General features: G+C 34.7%; 1 protein-coding gene across 1 annotated transcript in view; it reads left to right on the forward strand.

Annotated features, from left to right (window-relative positions):
• The first annotated feature begins 315 nt into the window (after window positions 1-315).
• CNTNAP2 (contactin associated protein 2) overlaps window positions 316-19560 on the forward strand; it is a 2096032-nt gene continuing 2076787 nt past the window's right edge. The window contains exon 1 of the mRNA XM_061198858.1: window positions 316-502. Coding sequence (XP_061054841.1) covers window positions 406-502 — 97 coding nt within the window. The 5' untranslated portion in view covers window positions 316-405. The remainder of the gene's footprint in view (window positions 503-19560) is intronic.

The following is a 19560-nucleotide window of genomic DNA, read 5'->3' on the forward strand; positions in this document are numbered from 1 at the left end:
CCTGCTCCTTCTGCCTCCTCCGCTCTTGTGGTTTTCCGCCTCGTCCCCTGGTGATTTTTTTTCTTTTTTTTTTTTTCCCCGAGAGGGAGAGGGCGGGGTAGGTGTCCCCTCCTCTGCTCCCCCCTCCCTTTCCTTCTCGGTTTGAATTCTTCCCCCTGGCATTGGTTCGCAGAGCAAGAGGCAAGACCCGCGCGGAGGGAAGAGGAAGGCTGCGGCCGCCCTGCTGCTCCCAGCCCCGCCGGACTGGAGCCCGGAGCGGGTGAGGGGAGAAGAAGAGGAAGCAGGAGGGGCTTGGCTTTCGGTCGTGCCTGAGGACGGCCCATCTCCCTCCGAGAACCCCTCGGAGAGACGGACGGCGTCTCTCCGCAGCCAGCCTTTGGAGTACCGCGAGCCGGGAGGCGAAGGATGCCGGTGGCCCGGGGAGCCGGCTGCGGGGCAGCGCTTTCGCTCTGGCTGGTCGGCAGCATCCTCTGCAGAGCCTGGACGGCTCCCGCCACGTCCCGTAAGTAGCCCTCCCGCGAGCTCGCTCTGCGCTGGAGCAGTTTCAGTGCCGCATTGATGTTCCACCCCAGGGTTCCAACTCGGAGGTGCCTTCTTAGGTGTCGCAGCCTGATGTGTGTGTGCGGCTCCTCTGTCACGCACTTGCGGCCACTGCAGCAGGGGACACTCCAAACCCCGCGCTCCGGGTTGCGGGGAGAGGGTTTTTGAAGCTGGTGATGTTTCTAGAAAGTTGTTTCTGGTCGTGGAGATTGGTTGGCAACTGCTTGGTTAGAGTGATTAGTGTCGGGGACAGCGTCTTAGGAGTTATTCTTCCACTTTGGTGGGTTTGTGTAGAGGAAGTTCATTGCCTTTTGCTTAGGTAGGTCAGTGAATGAAAAGTGAAAACATGGCAAAAATAAGTTTCTTATTTTTATTTATGGTTTTAACTTAAATAAGCACGGCTATGGGAGTGAAAAAGGAGCGTCTTTTGGGCTCCTATGGACTTCTGTTCGCCCCCCCCCCGCCCCAAGTTAATGACCTTTTAGTACTTGCTTATTAAAATGGAAGGCAGTGAATCCAATATTGTAGCTGAAATTGCTTTAATTCTCTGGCAGCTAAGTGCCATGCAGTCTAGGACTTGGGACAGTCAGGGCAAAATAGCATTAATGCAGTAACGAACAGATTTCTTAAAAGAGTTCTCAGAAAAAATGATGCTGTTCAATATGTTTATCTCTGTGTGTTTTGGCTAGTTTTTCTAGAAAAGATTGTTCATTTGTTCATGAGGTTAGAAAGAGTAGAAAGAAATGGAAGATTCCAGCCCATCGTCTGCATTGCTTTAGAAGTGCGTATTGTGCATCTAGAGAGGAAATGCATGAGCGCTCCTTTGGTTCAGAAAGAGTTAAATACTAGAAGGATAGCCTGTAGGAATCTTAGGGTAATATTCATAAGACATACTTGTTTCTGAGAATGGACGACTTGTTAAAGAATCATCATGGAGATTTTAGAGTTTGAAAATAAGCGTTTTCCATGCAGGAAAAAAAGTTTAGTGTTTTTCAGAATTCATATATGAAGTAGTACTATCTCTGTCTGTCAGATCCTGGGAGTCATTAATGCATCTTTGTCCATATGTTAATGTTAATGCTCTTATTCCAGTGTGTAAATATTGATAAGAATAAACGTTGAAAAAGGACTTCATAAGTTGTGCTAAAGGATCTACTAAATAATATTATCATATGATGAACCAGTATTACTGTTTTGACATATTCTCCGAAGTAGAGTATTTGGTTCTCTTTCCTTGCATTTAAAGATAGAGAAGCCACTAACTGGTAATCTAAGTTTGTAATGAACTTGAAACACATTTTTGTAGTTTTTTCCAAAGTAGATTAAACCTCAAAAACATGATGTGTTATTAATATTTAATGCCAGTTTTATAGATTTAAATATAAATTGTGCAGCTATTAATGCTCAGTATTAATATTTACATAAACATGTTACTAGATTCTGAGAAAACTATTCTGATGAAATTTCAGTTTCCATGTCAAGGTCTGGTTATATAGAACTAATTGCCACTTTTCTCAGAAAATAAACTCATTATACATTAAATTTACTATGTTCACGGATTGAAGGCCCTCACAGCCAGAGTTTTTCCTGATCTTTCTGTATACTTTAATTGTAATGAATCAATCTGAAAAATTCACCGTGTGTCAAAAATGGCTTACCTTCAGTCATTGGGTTAGTATATTTTAAGAATGGAAAGGTTGTTATTTCTGAAATATATTCTTAGTTCTTACAACTTAGAATTTGGCAACAGGGAAGAGGGAAGAGCAGAGACCATTACTTTTAAGATAGTTAATAGTTATGTTCAATTATTCAGATTATTTATTTAGCTCTTATTCCTCATTGTTGAAAACGTGTAATGGCTTAATTAATATGACTTTTTCTTTCATTTGAATCTAAATTGTGACCAAAACTCAAAGTTGCCCCCATCCTAGAAATGAATTAAATAATAAGAATGATATTGATTTTACTGATTAGAATGAGCTTCACATACTCAGTACTTTAAATTTATACTTCTACCCTTAATGAAAAATTGTATTTATAGTATATGCAGCGCTGAAGAAGTTTGATAGTTAAATTCTTAATACTAAAAGCATCCAAAGGAGAGAAAAAATGGTAACCACACGAAAGTAAGATAATGAACAACTCAACCAGGAGAGGTCATCACAAGACAAAAAGTAGCCTAAAAATCTAAAAGTAATGTTTTTATTTGGTACCCATTTTTAAAATATGATGACTATGCTAAGACTTTCAGTCCCCAAATAACTTTTTAATATGATGGACATTTTTTGAAGATGCAGGTAATATTTTTAAATTTGATAACAATACCATTTCAGATATACATTGGTTTCTGGCTTATTTCTTCTTCTCTGTTATTGAACTATATATACATATGCTGTTCCTGTTAATACTATCTATTTTGTAACTAAACTAAAATAAACTTTAAAGAAGCTTATCTCTAGGATGAAGTAGAAGCAGAATTTAATTTCTTGGCAGATAGTGGAAATGAGCTGCTGCTGATCCCATGGAATCATAGAGCCTCCCTTCTTGTAAATGTATACGTACAGGGCACATATGTAAAGTTTCAGTGGAATATTTTACTCTTAGGGAGTTGCATTTATTTGAACATATTTGAAAGACCCTGACAGTGCAGTTCTAAATGATGAGGAGCTTGAGCTAACATTTAGTGAATTTAATTTGTTCTCAAAGTTTACTAAATTTTGGCTTAAGCAGTGCTTTCTGATAAAAGTCACTTTACATTATTTTATATAGCCATTAAATTATAATTTCACTGACTGTCCAATTGAGAAGTGTGCTCCAATACTTTGTAACAAATATGTTTTTACATATATAAGTACAAATGTGTATAAATATATACATATACATACATATGGTAAAATCCTTTAAATATATATTATGTAATATATAGATATATAATATTATTTAATATAGATATATATTTATTATATGTAAAATATGTGTATATTTATATATTTGCTAACAAGTCTTTCAAGGGGTTTAAGTTGCTTACAAGTTTATAGATAGGTCTTTTTGTGCAAGTATTTCAAGTAACTAAACCAACAATATCAAAACAATAGTATATTTTTCTATTTTCTCTCTCTTTTATTCATATACCACCCTTAAAATGGTATCTTTCAAATAGTTGAATTAAATGTAAAATATATAAGTAAATATAAAAGCAAATACTATTAGTTTATACTGAGCTTGTACACAGTAATGAGTTTGTTTTAATAAAATGAATTTAACTTAAAAAGTGCTTTAGCCTCGCAAAATTTATTGATTGATAAGAGGCAGTACATTATTTACTTAATGCAAACTAATAAAAAGTATTATTTACTCACTATAGAGAAATATATAATCCTGATTTCATTGTATGCACTGATATTCAGGAAACAGGGATCTTTGTCTAAGTTTTCTCCTATAACATCAATACATGGAAAAAGTAGGTAAAAAAATGAATCCACAAGTTCAAAATAGTTTTTATTAACTTTTATATAGGTATAAACATACAGCATATCATCTTTAGATAAATAACATCAAAGTTATTTGATGTGCATCATATATATTTAAAAATCAGACTTCTAATATTTTTTCTATTCTAATTGGCAGGACATTTCAAGGTCTGTAACTTCTTTGAGATTTTAAATCACTTCCCTTAATTATAAATTCTTCCAGAGAAAATCTTAATAAGTCTTTAAAAGTGAACTAGTAAGTCTTCTTGTTTGATGTATCCTTTTCATGATTGAAACATAAAAAGAGTTTGATGTACTTCCCCTTGGCTTGCTTCTCTTTTTTAAAGTAGATTTTATTTCTTGTAAATGTTGTACAGAATAGGGAGAGATTCTTACTTCAAATCCAGTGGGTGATTACCTTAAAAATGTTAAACATATAGAGAACCAACTTCTGCATGTTCTCTCTCTGTAGTGATTGATATTAATGGGATAAAGAAATAAATGTGTAATTTCCAAGTTTTCCCATATCTAATCGATTTGAGAAGTGCTTTATTTTATCGTTCATCACTGTGTACCAAGTTAAACAACAGAGCACATAATAATTTAAGCCTCACAACTACAATGTTATGGAAATAAAGTGAGTGCTATATTTATATCTATATCTGAAATTGAATGTTATCAGTTTTCTAGAGAAATACATATTTTAAGATAAGTAGCTTGTAGAAAAATTAGATGTATTTCTATATTCATCCCATATTTGGCCATTGGAAGAAATTATGTGTTTATTTTTGCCATGTTACTATGTAAGAATAATGATGAAATGATCTTTATATAGGCTTTCACTTTTCAAATGAGAAACTTAAAAGAGACTACTTCTTAACAGGGTACGCAGTTAAAACATTGCATCTTCCCCTCTCTCGGGATCTAGAGAACCTGTCTGTTGTCGTCCTGACCAACTAAAGATGCTGTTGGGATTTTGAGGAGCAATCTCTTTCTCCGTCTTAATGTTTTCTGTTATGTGGAGAAAACTGCACTTGTAACGTTCTTAGCCTCTATCTCTACCGTTCCAGTGAACGGTATTCGGTTCGAATTCCATCCCAGGTTAGGTAGAGTGATTTACCTGTTAGGTGACTTTGGGAGAAGGACCTAGTTGAGCTGAGCCCTTCCTCCTTCTTCCCTCCAGGCTGCCTGCAGAAGGTATAGATTCTACTAAAAGACATACAAGAGTAGGCTATGCCTCTGCAATAACTTCCGTGATAAAATGAGAGCCTTATGATGTTCACCTCTTCCTATGGCTAGAAGGTCTGTTTAATTTCAGAATTAAGGTTGATGCATCCCATGGTTGCCACGCATTGAAGTACTTTTCCTCTGTATTAGCAATTATTATGTAAAGGGTGATATTTGCTCTCCATCTGTGGCTTCTTTTCTAATCGAGAACTCAGGGAGATAAAAGAGTGCTGTTTATCGTCCCCTATCAAACCCCCAAATATTAAAATTGCCAGTAATAAGCTTATTTAGTATTGAACTAAATGAACGTGGTTAAAAACCAGCAATGAAATAAGACTTGTTTTTTCCCCTTTGAGGTTGAGTTGGAGAATTTACTTAAACTATGACCATCAAGCCCTTCTATTCATTCATTCGTTCATTCATATCTGCATGGTCCTTTTAGTGATATTTTAGAGAGACATTTAAAAAAGCATTTCTTTATCTATGGTTAATAACATTACCATTATAAACACATCTTGGTTATGGACGTTAGTGGCTACACATTCAATTCCATGTTTTCCATTTAAGTATCAGGTGAATTTGACATGCCTTGAGTTGGTAGTTACTTGCTGTTCGTGTTCCTACTGCACAATTATGAAGGGTTGGGTCAATTATTCTAAAAAAAAAAAAAAAGGAGGCGTTTGCATTTTGAAGACCAAGTTGATAATTTCCTTAATTGTAAATTTTGAAAAAGAGCTTGTTAAACTTTTACTTTGTTCATTTTTGGGGTAGACTATTCATAATAACAGCTTGAAGTAACTGATTTTTTTTTTAAATAGCATCCAGATTTTAAAACCTCCCCTGATAGTAGGAAATCTGGAAATAAAGATGTATTCGTTGGCTCTGAGTTTGCTTGCCGAAGAGATCACATTTTTGGTATACTGTAAAAGTGCTGAAAAATACCGGCAAGCTCCCGAGGGCCATAGTCTACATTATCCTTATGATTTACATTTGTTTGAAATGCTTTCATAAACATACATAGTGATATATTCTTTAATGTTTTCGTATTTAGTAAGGAGGTAAAATTAGTTCAGGAGAATATTTTTTACCAGGAAAAATTATCCCCAAAGATATGTAAGGTTCTTCTTCCCTTTTCCAGTACTTTCACCCCTGCTTTGTTGCCGTGGGTTGGTGGTCTTAGTGATCAATGCGTTATCATAGAAAATGGCGATAAAGGTTAACCTTCAAAGTCAGGCTCCCTGCTGCTGTCTTGTGTGGTGCATCTACATTGGAATCAAGTTACATAAAGCTTAATTAAATTCAACAAGGATTTGCTTACTTCTATGCAGTTAGAGTCATGTTGAAAAAGGACTTAAAAAGAGACATTTTGCTTTGACCCCTAATTTTCTACCAGCCACTATAACAATGTCAGCTAAGTCATTCAATTATATTGGATTGGCCAAAAAGTTCGTTGGGGTTTTTCTGTAAGATATAGTATTGTTTAAAAGGAATACATGGGCAAAGTAAATATCTACACTCTGAATTAACAAAACAGTTTATTATGTGGTGAAATACCATGCTTTTCCCAAGAAAACATTTATCTGTAAGAATATTCTCTTAAAATGGAAGGTGCTTATTATTACTTGTAAATCATGCAGACTCAAATGCTTATTGTGAACTAACATAAATTGTATATTGATTAAAATGCATCACTCTGTTAACTCATTTTACTAGGCATTCATCTCTTACTTAATGGGAACCAAGTTATTAAACAACCTTATAAGTAAATATTTACCTTCATATACTCTATAGATACTTTTCAGATACTGGACAAAATATATGAACGGAAGAACTACATGAAAAAAAATCAGCCTAATTATGTAATGTGGCCAAATTTTAGCATATTTTAGGGGTATCACTTGTTTAAAATTTGTTAATTACACATGAACCATGACCTGTTCTTCATTAAATTACTTACTTGTTAATAAATTTAAGCTTGAAATTTATAGAATGTATGTAGTTATTTGAAAAATTTTTGATTCAAACAAAAATAATGTCTGGAAAATCATATATGAATATCAGTTTTTTCAGGTGGTTAAATGAATATGCTATTAGTTTAATGTTTTTAATGTCAACTGATCTAAGAAAACGTGATCCAGACTTTTTGTTTCTCCCTACATGCCTGTAGTCACAATAACACATGAGTTTGACGCCACCATCAAGGCAAATGTTGCTAATCTATCATGGCATTTTTTTTCTCAGTGAGTCTAAATATGGCCACAGAATCAAATCCTTCTGGACACAGTCTACCAGACAACCACATATAAGCTCATGAGACTTGATCTATAAAATAAAACTTTATTTTTTACTTATGCCATGTATGATATCATCACCAGAGGTTTTTCAGCTGACTTTTGTTAGTGAGAAAATACACTCATTGTTAGTTAAATCACATGATTAATATTAAATGTTATCATGTGAAAAGAATATTTAGAAGAATTTATGTCTGCCTTACGGTAGAAGAGGTTTTTAATGGTAGTGATGAAATCTCCAAGAATACAATTTCATCTTACCTCATGCACATCTGTAGTATATGTGAGGTTTACTCAGATATCTTGACAGTAGCAGGTAAGTTCCTCATGGCTAGTTTAAAGCAGATGCTAGTATTGTTTGCTATGCTTTTTGGCTGTCTGGAGTATGGAATTAAGAATAACCATTTTATTATGTCAGTTGACAAAGATAATACTGTGTCAAAAATATCAGTGTGTCATAATTGGGTATTTACATTGCTTCTACTATTAAGAATGCAAAAATAAGCAGCCTCTGTCAGATATTTACATACTCATGGGTTTATTTGTGTGGAATTGATGTCAAAGACTGGGGTGCTTGATCAAAAAGTACATATCTTTTCTTGGACTTCCCTGGTGGCGCAGTGGTTAAGAATCTGCTGGCCAGTGCAGGGGACATGGGTTCTATCCCTGGTTGGGGAAGATCCCATATGCCGCAGAGCAACTAAGCCTGTGCGCCACAACTACTGAGCCTGCACTCTAGAGCCCATGAGCCACAACTTCTGAGCCCGCATGCCACAACTACTGAAGCCTGTGTGCCTAGAGCCCGTGCTCGGCAACAAGAGAAGCCACTGCAATGAGAAGCCCGCGCACCACAACGAAGAGTAGCCCCCGCTCACTGCAACTAGAGAAAGCCTGTGTACAGCAACGAAGACCCAATGCAGCAAAAAAAAAAAAAATTTTTTTTAAATATATATCTTTTCTTTAATAAATGTTTCCTGATTGAGTTCTAGAAATCTGTAATAACATTACATTTTCAGCACCAATCAGTTAGTGCCCTTTTCCAAAACTTCAGGCATCAATAGCCATTATTATGCTTTAAAATTGTTGCCAGTTGATATGAATACCCATATTTGTGGATTGCAGTCTTCAGGTCAGGCACTACTCTTTAGATGTATTCACTCATTTAGTCCTTACAACAATGCTTCAGTTTGCAGGTAAGAAAACTGAGGCAGACAGAAAAATGAAGTACCTTGCCCAGGCTACCCATATGGTCTATCCCTACAGCCGGTGCTCTTAACCATAGTGCCGCTGGATGAGTGAAATAGTACGTCATTGATTTCCAGTTCTCTAATGCTGACATTCAGCTTGCATCTAGGCAATATTTTAAGGGTTAATTACCTTCTTGTATAGAGTTATAGGGGAAAGAAACCTGTCATCATAATGTTTGTATTTCAATGATAACATTAAATGATAATGCAGACAATGTTGTTTATGTTCTACCTCTTCATAAGAAAGTGATTTTACAATGCAATTCTATCTTTTGGGTACTATTAGCATAATTATAATAATCATGTGGTGAAAATATTTACTTAAATCTATGGAAAATATTTGTTAAAATGCTTTGTCAGATAGGAATAAAAGCTGTTTTAAACTGGTTCTCAGGAAATTTTGCAGTCTGTATCCAGAACTGTAAATATTATTGCCATTACTAAAGGTTAAAAGATGATACCTGTGTAATCTATAACCATTGTTTTGAGTATCAATTTCACGTGATGCCTAAACCGTAAAACTTTTCTTGAGAGTCTTGTCAAGAGGAAAACTTCTTTTACTTTAATGGCAGTGGGAAAATATTTGTCTCAAAAATAGTTGTCAGTTCTAGTGCTTAAATATCCCTCATATCTATTCCCTTCTCTCCATCCCTGTCACCACAGCTATGATTAAGATTTTTAGCATTTCCCTCCGGCATTAATTTAGTAGCCTCCTAGTATGCCTCTTTGCTCTTAATGTTTCTCCTCTAGTTTATCATGGATGTCTATGCCAGAAATACTTTTCTAAATCACAGATCTTGGCACAGTGCTCCTCTTCTCTGGTTCTTGTCTGTCCCTTTAATGTGATCTCCCCCTAACCCAACATTTGCACCCCATAACCTTGCCATACTGAAATCCTTGCAACTTCTCTAATACAACATGCTGTTTCTAGTCACATTTCTCTTATGCCTTCTTACATTCTGTTCCCTCCCGAAATGCCTTTTCCTATTATATATATGCTGATTTAGAAAAATCTAATATATGGCCCAAACCTCAGAACTTTGGAGCAGATTGGAGGTACCATCACCTCCCTGTGGTGATTTGGTCTAATTGCAGGCAAGATATCAAGCTGATAATAAGCAGTTTCTCTGCTATTTGAACTTACAAGCGATAGAGCGATGAGAAATAATGCAAGTTACCTTCAATTATCTGATGTTGGAATGAGAAATTACCCAAATTGCTGACACTAAAGGAAGGCAAGAAAAGTTATTTTTAAATGATAAAACACAGATACTTGTTTGTCATTGTTTATAGATGAATATTAATCTACCATCTCAAGGGAAATAATGAAACCGTGCTGTGAAAGCTCTACAACTTCTCCAACCTACATGGCTCTATTTTGTAGCATTTTCTGTACTTCACTTAAGCCATATGGTTGGTCAGACTCATTAAAAGCCAAGCATGACTGCCCTTTTCAAAACACGTTTTTTCAAAGAAATACCTGTAATCTGCATGCAAATTGAAGACAGATGTCAACAAAATAATTACTGTGCCTAACAGGTACTTTAAATAGAGTGCTTAAATTGTCAAAAAATCTTGTAAATGATAGAGGTAATTACAGAGAAACTCGATAATTACATATATTTAGTGTATATTAATCTAGCATATTAGTTGATATTGTCAAAGTTGCTATAGAATGTCAGTGAATTTCATTTTGATTTTTAATATAACAAAAATATCTTTTGATGAATACAAAAAGTAGGTGCTTATATTCCATGTGTTTATATTTTGAATTAACTCTTTTCATCCCTACATTTGAAACTTTGTACATACTGCACCACATCCTTAAAAAATCCTCCAGCCTTGCCTTTTCAAAGTTGACCATCCAGCAAAATCTGTTTCAAAATTTATATCCTTTACAGTGATTCCCCAGCACTGCCTACTCATAATACAAGTTACTCCCATTTCTTTTTTTAAAAAATAAATTTATTTATTTATTTATTTTTGGCTGCGTTGGGTCTTCATTGCTGCATGTGGGCTTTCTCTAGTTGTGGCGAGTGGGGGCTACTCTTTGCAGCGGTGCGTAGGCTTCTCATTGTGGTGGCTTCTCTTGTTGCGGAGCACAGGCTCTAGGCGCTGGGGCTTCAGTAGTTGTGGCTCATGGGCCCTAGAGCGCTGGCTCAGTAGTTGCGGCACACGGGCTTAGTTGCTCTGCGGCATGTGGGATCTTCCCAGACCAGGGATTGAACCCATGTCCCCTGAATTCCCAGGCTGATTCTTAACCACTGTGCCACCAGGGAAGTCCAAGTTACTCCCATTTCTCTTAGCCCACAGTTTGCACAGACACAGCCTACATTTTGTTCTTAGATTAATAGATTTAAGGGTGTGGTTGTATCAAAAGAACTAGATTTCAATAAACATCTTTTACCATATTAAGTAGTGTACTAGTTGCATTGAATTATCATATAAAATTAGTCCATTACCTCCCTTTTAGAATACTCAAAGCAGAAGGATGCTCAAAAAATTTAAAGCTCACTGATTTCACATTTATACAGTTCTTACTTTTATCAAGTTATCCCATATACTAACACAAAATTCTACATTTTCATAAACTCCTGCCATTAGTTCTAGCTGGGCTTTAAGATAATAAAAGCTTAATATCTACCCCATATTCTACTGCCATAAAGTATCTGAAGACAGATATCATAAAGTCTGATTAAATATAATTTTAATAGCCACTATTTTTGTAGATAGCTAATTAATATATCAGTTAAAAGAAAATACTATGATATATATTTATTTATATCCCCCAGATTACCTATAACATTTCTAGGTATATAAGCATTGTTAAATAAATATAATGGAATTGAATTGATGGGTTAGTTCTGTGTATAAATTGTGCAAATAGCTAGGTTGTAGCAACAAGTAAGGAATTCTTTTCTTAGTTGTATTCTTATAGCTAAAAGCATTGTAATCAGAAGTAATATAATTTTAACTTAATACTAGTTACAGTAAAGTTCTCTGTAAGGAGTAATCCTCGTATTATAAAAATACTGCCTTGAAACTGGACTGTCTGTATGAATCAAAAAAAAAAAAAGAAACAGATAAGTATTTCAGAGGACTGTCGTTCAAAAGTAACAGGGCTTTTGACATTATTTTAAAGACTGATTTACATCTATTTGCTCAAAGTGAAAGGCAACATAGTCTTGAATTTCAGTTTATTATCTGTTCTTTGCCCAAAGTATATTAGGAAAATATTACTACAATTTGAGTAGTCTTCATATCATGGAAACATGGTTTAATGTTATATAATTACTGTATACAATGATCTGAAGTATTTCAGTTTTACAGAGATTATATCATCACCCAAAACATAAGTTTTGGAATTTAAAATGTATTGTAACTGCACATTTTTATTTATTTTATTTTATTATTTTTTTAACATCTTTTAATTGGAACCTAAAGAATGGGAAGGAACTACCTAAGAAAAGAGAAGAGGAAGAATGTTCCGAGAAGAGGAAGAATGTTCCAAGCAGAAGAGGACAACTATGCAATTCCCACATTGGCCAAGTTTGGACCTCCCTCTGATGGGGAGGTATCTAGTGATTTTGGAACAAGTCTTTTGTAAAACATATGACAAAAATAAAGCTTTGAAAGAGTAAATGACACTGTTTAATAGTTTATCAGCAAGTAGAGAGAACATAAATCTTTGCTGGACAAAATATAGAGAATAAGCATTTATTATCTTTAATAAGAGAATAATATATATTTTACCAGTTTTGTTAAAAATAAGCATTAAGAAAACCTTACACTCTGTGAATGAACTTGACTATCAGCCAAGTCAATTAATTTATGACAAAGGAGCCAAGAATATATGATGGGGAAAGTACAGTCTTTTCAATAAATAGTGTTTGGGAAACTGGACAGCCATATGCAAAAGGATGAAACTGGACCACTGTCTTACACCATATGCCAAGGTCAACTCAAAATGGATTAAAGACTTGAATGTGCAACGTGAAACTATAAAACTCCTAGAAGAAAACATAGGTAGTAAGCTCCTTGACTTTGGTCTTGGTGATGCTTTTTTAGATCTGACACCAAAAGCAAAGGTAACAAAAGCAAAATAAGTACGTGGGACGACAAACTAAAAAAGATTCATCACAACAAAGGAAACCATCAACAAAGTGAAAAGGCAACCTACAGAATGGGAGAAAATATATGAAAATCATATGCAGTAGTCCCTCCTTATCCACGGTTTCACTTTCCAAGGTTTCAGTGAACCAAGGTCAACTGCAGTCTGAAAATATTAAATGGAAAATTCCACAAATAAGCAATTGGTAAGTTTTACATAGTGCACCATTCTGAGTAGCTTGATGAAATTTCGTGCCATCCTGCTCTGTCCTGCCCAGGACATGAATCATCCCTTTGTCTAGCATATCCTGCTCCTTAATCACTTAGTAGCCAACCTAGTTATCGGATTGACTGTCCCGGTTTTCAATTCACTGTATTGACTGTGGCAGTGCTTGCATTCAAGTAGCCCTTATTTTACTTAATAATGGCCCCAAAGTGCAACAGTAGCAATGCTGGTAGTTCAGATATGCCAGAGATAAGCCATAATGTGCTTCCTTTAAGTCAAAAGGTGAACGTTTTTAACTTATTGAGGAAAGAAAATATGCCGAGGTTGCTAAAACCTACGGTAATAATGAGTCTTCTATCCGTGAAACTGTGAAGAAGGAAAAAGAAATTCATTGTAATTTTTATGCTGCACATCAAATTGCAAAAGTTATGGACCCTTTATTACAGTATATTGTTATAATTGTTTTATTATTAGTTACTGTTAATCTCTTACTATGCCTGATTTATAAATTAAACCTTAGGTATATATGTATATATAGGAAAAAAACATAGTATATATAGGGTTCGGTACTATCCATGGTTTTAGGCATCCACTGGGGGGTCTTAGAACGTATACCGTGTGGATAAGGGGGAGGACTACTGTATCCAATAAGGGGTTGATATTCAAAATATATAAAGAACTTATACAACTCAATAGCAAAAAAACCAAACCGTCTGATTAAAAATGGGCAAAAGATCTGAATAAATACTTTCCTGAAGAAGACAAACAGCCAACAAGTACATGAAAAGATGCTCAGCAACACTAATCATCAGTGAAATGCAAATCAAAAGGGCAATGAGATACCACTTCACACCTGTTAGGATGGCTGTTATCAAAAGGACAAGAGCTAACAAGTGTTGGTGAGGATGTGAAGAAAAGGGAACTTTTTTGTTCACTGTTGGTAGGAATGTACATCTGTGCAGTTACTATGGAAAACCATATGGATGTTCCTCAAAAAATTAAAAATTGAATTACCATATGATTTAGCAATTCCACTTCTGGGTATTTACCTGAAGAAAACGAAAAGACCTAATTTGAAAAGATATATGCACTGCAGTATTATTTACAATAGCCAAGATATAGAATCAACTTAAGTGTCCATTGAATGGTGAATGGATAAAGAAGATGTGATATATATATATATATATATATATATATATATCTCATAGGTATATTGGAATATTATTTAGCCATAAAAAGATTGAAATCTTGCCATTTGTGACACATGGGTGGACCTAAAGGACATAATGCTAAGTGAGATAAGTCAGAGAAAGAGAAACACCATATGATCTCACTTATATGTGAAACCTAAAAAACAATATATTAATAAATCAAGCACATAGTTACAGAGAATTGACTGGTGGTGGCCAGAGGTGGGGAGTTGAGGACAAAGGCAAAATGGGTGAAGGGGGTGAAAAGGTGCAAACTTCCAGTTATAGAATACATAAGTCCTGGGGATGTGATGCGCAGCGTGGTGACCCTAGTTAATAACACTGTGTCGCATATTTGAAAGTTGCTAAGAGAGTAGCTCTTAAAAGTTCTCATCACAAGAAAACAAATTCTGTACCTGTGTGGTGATAGATGTTAATGAGATTTGGTGTGGTAAGAGTTTCATACTATATACAACTATCTCATCATTATGTTGTACACCAGAAACTAATACGATGTTATATGTGAGTTATATATAATTTTTTTTTTAAAAAGAGAAAATCTTACACTCTAGGAGTGAACTTCACTATCTGCCAATAACACATTTATATGGAATCCAAAAAAAAAAAAATGGTTCTGAAGAACCTAGGGGCAGGGCAGGAATAAAGACGCAGACGTAGAGAATGGACTTGAGGACACGGAGAGGGGGAAGGGGAAGCTGGGACGAAGTGAGAGAGTGGCAATGACATATATACACTACCAAATGTCAAATAGATAGCTAGTGGGAAGCAGCCACATAGCACAGGGAGATCAGCTCAGTGCTTTGTGACCACCTAGAGGGGTGGGATAGGGAGGGTGGGAGGAAGACGCAAGAGGGAGGAGATATGGGGATATAGGTATATGTATAGCTGATTCACTTTGTTATACAGTAGAAACTAACACAACATTGTAAAACAATTATACACCAATAAAGATGTTCAAGAAGAAAGTATATACATTACTACACATAGAATACTCAGCATAGATTTGGATGTAGGGTGGGTGGGGATAAGGTTTTTCTTTATTGCCATTTTAAAGTATATTCAGTCTTTAAATATTATGGAAACTTTTATCTGTTTCTGTTTTGCTGTTTTGTTTTTCTACAGTTGTCGTTACTTGATTATATAAAATAGAAGTAGTTGGAATCTACCTTGATTTAATGTAAAACGGCAGATTTGGCTAGGCAGACTTCACTGAAGCAAATAAAAATCAGAATACTATATGTGGATGTTGTATGTATGTATGTATGTATGTATGTGTTTATTTATTTATATATTTATGTATGTATTCAGCGCCCGTGAGTTTCAATACTATGGGTCTTCTCTATGGCAGGGTTCCTAACTGTTTATTATCTATGGTAAGAGGCCTCTATTGTCAAAGCTAATCTCCTTAAATATGTGAAATAAGTAGTCCTTTACTATGAAAGGGTATCTCATCCTAGAAGCTCCTAAAATGAAAATCACTGTCATAAAATGTTCTGTAGTCATTGCTGAAAATTATTTTCCTACTGGATACCTGCTGAAATGTGTTGACATTAATTTGGTAAAAGTGTGAATGTTTCTTTAAAAGAATCTACATATTCTTGTGGAAAATATCTTATAGTGGTTATTAGCACAGACTTTCATGTCAGAAAGACTGGGTTTGGTTGTTGGCTTAGTTCTTCAGTGACCATGGACAAATTATCTAAATTTTTGAGCCTCAGATTTCTAATATTTAAAATGATGAAATAGCAGTACCTTCATGAAAGTCTTGCTAGAAGGATTAAATACAGGATATGTAGTGACTGGCACATGATGGTAGATTAATCTTAGTAATTTTGTTATTTTTTAATGCATTCAATATTTATTATATAGCTTCTGTAATACTAGACTAGACTATGTAGATATTGCAAAATTATGTGTAATTGCCTCAGACATTTATTTCATAATTTAGTTGGGAAGCTGACACATTTGGAATAATTAGCAAAGTTATCTTATTTAATTTTCACATAATACCACATGTAAATGGTCAAAAAGTGAGATAACAATATGGTTCAAATATATTAAGAAAGACTTAATTGAAAGAGGTAGTGCATATATCATTTATATTAACTGGATATATCATTTGTTATATAACAATGTAAGTACAGCTATACTCTACACACAGTGATGTTAGTACTCGAGTCATTTATTTTAAAAGTATGCTCGTGTTAAAAAGTAAGGGAGAAATTATTCAAGCAGTGTAAAATAATTAATCTATTTAGGAGAGCCTGTTTTACAATGTAGTAGGTATTCAATTACCTTACTCACAAATGTTTCTGAAAAACCACAACATTTGCAAATTAGAGAGCTTGTGGGCACGAGGAACATATCCAAAAGCATAAACATTTTTACTGTAACTTGTCAGCCATATGGGCAGATGGTATAAAGCTTGTTTTCTGAAATGTGATGGAAAGTATAAAAAGAAATTTGACAGGTTTTTTTTTTCATTTTTGAATGTGACTATCCAAATAGCTAGAAAGCTGGGAAATCAAACAGTGATATTATTTTAAGACCCTGAGAATCAGTGCTCAGGATTTTTGGAGGTTCAGCTGAAATTGTTTATAGACATTTTTTTTCATTGTCAATGGAAACATTTGAGGGTCTTTTGAAAATAGATCACTGTGGTAAGCCCTGGAGTAAAGACTTTGGAGACAGGGGCTCTGTCCTGAAGGGTTTTTTAGAAAGCTACTTCACTTATACTAAAGCATTTTCCCAGGGAAACATGTGCATGTGCAGAAAAAGAAGCACATAATCATGATGGTGATTGGAGCTGCTCTGTACGGAGTGACATCCATTCGTTAAGTCATTATTAAGAGAAAAGTGCTATTTACGAAGTTATACGTACAGCATACTATGTTTTATGCTTAGAAACACGGGAACTCATATGGTCTGTGTCTGTGGGCACATCCATGTGTCTGCAAACACAGAAGGGGTTTAGAAGAGTCCTTCCCATGCTGGTGAGCTTATGAGGAACTAATAATTCAGGTATTTTTTAAAAAATAAGTTTGTTTATTTAAAAAATAAAAAAAATTTTTTTAAATAAAAAAATAAAAGCTACGTAATTGCCTTGCAAAGGCCCAGGCAAAATTAACAGTTACGTTTTGCTACAGGAAGGTAGGAATTGGAAATGATAGGATCATAAAAATGATGGAGAAAGTTGGTCACTGGAAAATTATATTCTGAGACATATTCTAAGGCCCTGTCAATAGTTCCTAGTGAATTCTTGTCATTCTCTTCCCTGGGGCTCAGGAGAGCCCTTGGGCCATGTCCAGGCCCTGCCTTGTAGCCAGCCTGAGTCAGACCAGGTGACTTTATTGATCACTTTCTGTCTGACATTGGTAGAATATATATATTAGATATTTATTTTCACAGTTTCCAATTTCCAAATCCCTGGCCATAGAGACTTAAAGACTTAGGATATAGTCTTTTCAACCAACTTGGAAAATATTTGTTTCTTCCTCTCCTCAAATTTTGAATATTCTTTTTCAGTAAAGGGAGGAGGACTTCCAATTTCATTTACAGAAAAAGAAGGACAAAGGAGAGAGTGAAAAAGCTCAACATGCTGTTTTTTACCTCTGGGAAATGTAAAACAAGTCCAGAGTTCCTCTCATGGTTTTTTATCATCTGTGTGCCTCTCCTTCTTCTGCCTGTTCCCATCAAACAGGAAGATAGAAGGTGAGGTCGAAGGAAACTGGGTTACACTAGTGAGAGAAAAATCACTGGTCCCCATCTCTTCAAATAATAAAAATTAGCAATAAGAGAAAATATTCATGACTGTTTTATATCAAACGACTTGTTCTTTCTCACCAGACCCTGAGATATTAGGCATAAAGAAGTTAAATTCTGCTTTCTCTTTGAAAATTAAATTCATTGTTTAATACATTGACACAAAACACATTTAAATCCAAAAGAAATCAAGAACAATTGAACAATAGTAAATCCAAAACATTTTTTAATAAAGTCTAATTTTTAACTGTTGAGGAAATGGTAGAAATGTTTAGCGAACTAAGTGCTTTAACATATAGTTATTTGTATATGATTTTCAGAAATTTATCTCCATTTTTATAATTGCACTGTAGTCAATATGTGTTGCCTAAATAATTTTAATATCAAAAAGGAACATTTGTTTCATTATGTAAAAATACTGTTTTGTTCCTGGACAGTATTGTCTACATGAGCAATCATTCCAGACTCATTTAGAAACATCAGTACTAATATTCTAATAATTCAATGGTATTTAGCTTAGAGAATTTTGCTAAGAAGAGAAATAACTTTGATCATTTAACACACACACACATATATATATATATATATATATATATGCTATTGAAATAGCAGTCATTTATAAGAGGCAGTTTCCTAAATAACATACATTTCAAAGTGTATTGTTTATAGCAGACTTTAAAGAAGTATATAATATTGAATGTAATTATAACATACTTTCACAAAATAATGTCATATTGGTATTTTAACTCAATAGTTACAGGATATTTGTAGTTATTTTTAATGTGATTAATGGTAATATGCATGATATTCTTAAGTACTAACCTTTGGCATTGCTGTGCTCTACACTTCAGAGATTTTCTCATCTTAGTAAGATTTCAGTTAGTTGGATTGTTGTATACTTTGGGGTGGATAGTGGTTTTATTAAAGATGTATGCATTTATAAACGCTACAAGTCCAAGGATTGTTAGAAAATGTACCTTGTTTTCTTATTACAATTAATTCCATACCGATTGTTTGTTTTTAAGGAATATAGTATTAAAATAAGGTTATTTCAGAATTTGAGTTATATACCAATTTAAACAGAGAGCAGTATAGAGCTTGATATATATGTTTTTATACTTTCAGTATCTTTGCAGCTTAACTTTTCAACATGGACCATACATCAAAGGCTTAGCCTTCACATTTGACATAAAATAAAGCACAGCCTGCAAGTGCTAGATGACTGTGTGTCTGTAACAAACCCAAGCAGTGTCTATATCTCAAATTATAATCTTTATCTCAGATTATAGTCTATGCAAAAGTCTGCTTTTAAGCAGATGATCAGTATCCTTAAAACACTGGCCAACAAGAGGTTATACATGGATGTTTGTTGGCCCTTGAGTACTAGTCAACACTGGCCATTACTGGGGCTGATATTGAGGAAGTTGATGCAAAAGAAGTAAGAACTTCAGAAAGCAGCACTTCCCACCTGTTATT

The sequence above is a fragment of the Eubalaena glacialis genome, chromosome 8 (genome assembly GCF_028564815.1).
Source record: "Eubalaena glacialis isolate mEubGla1 chromosome 8, mEubGla1.1.hap2.+ XY, whole genome shotgun sequence".
NCBI lineage: Eukaryota > Metazoa > Chordata > Mammalia > Artiodactyla > Balaenidae > Eubalaena > Eubalaena glacialis.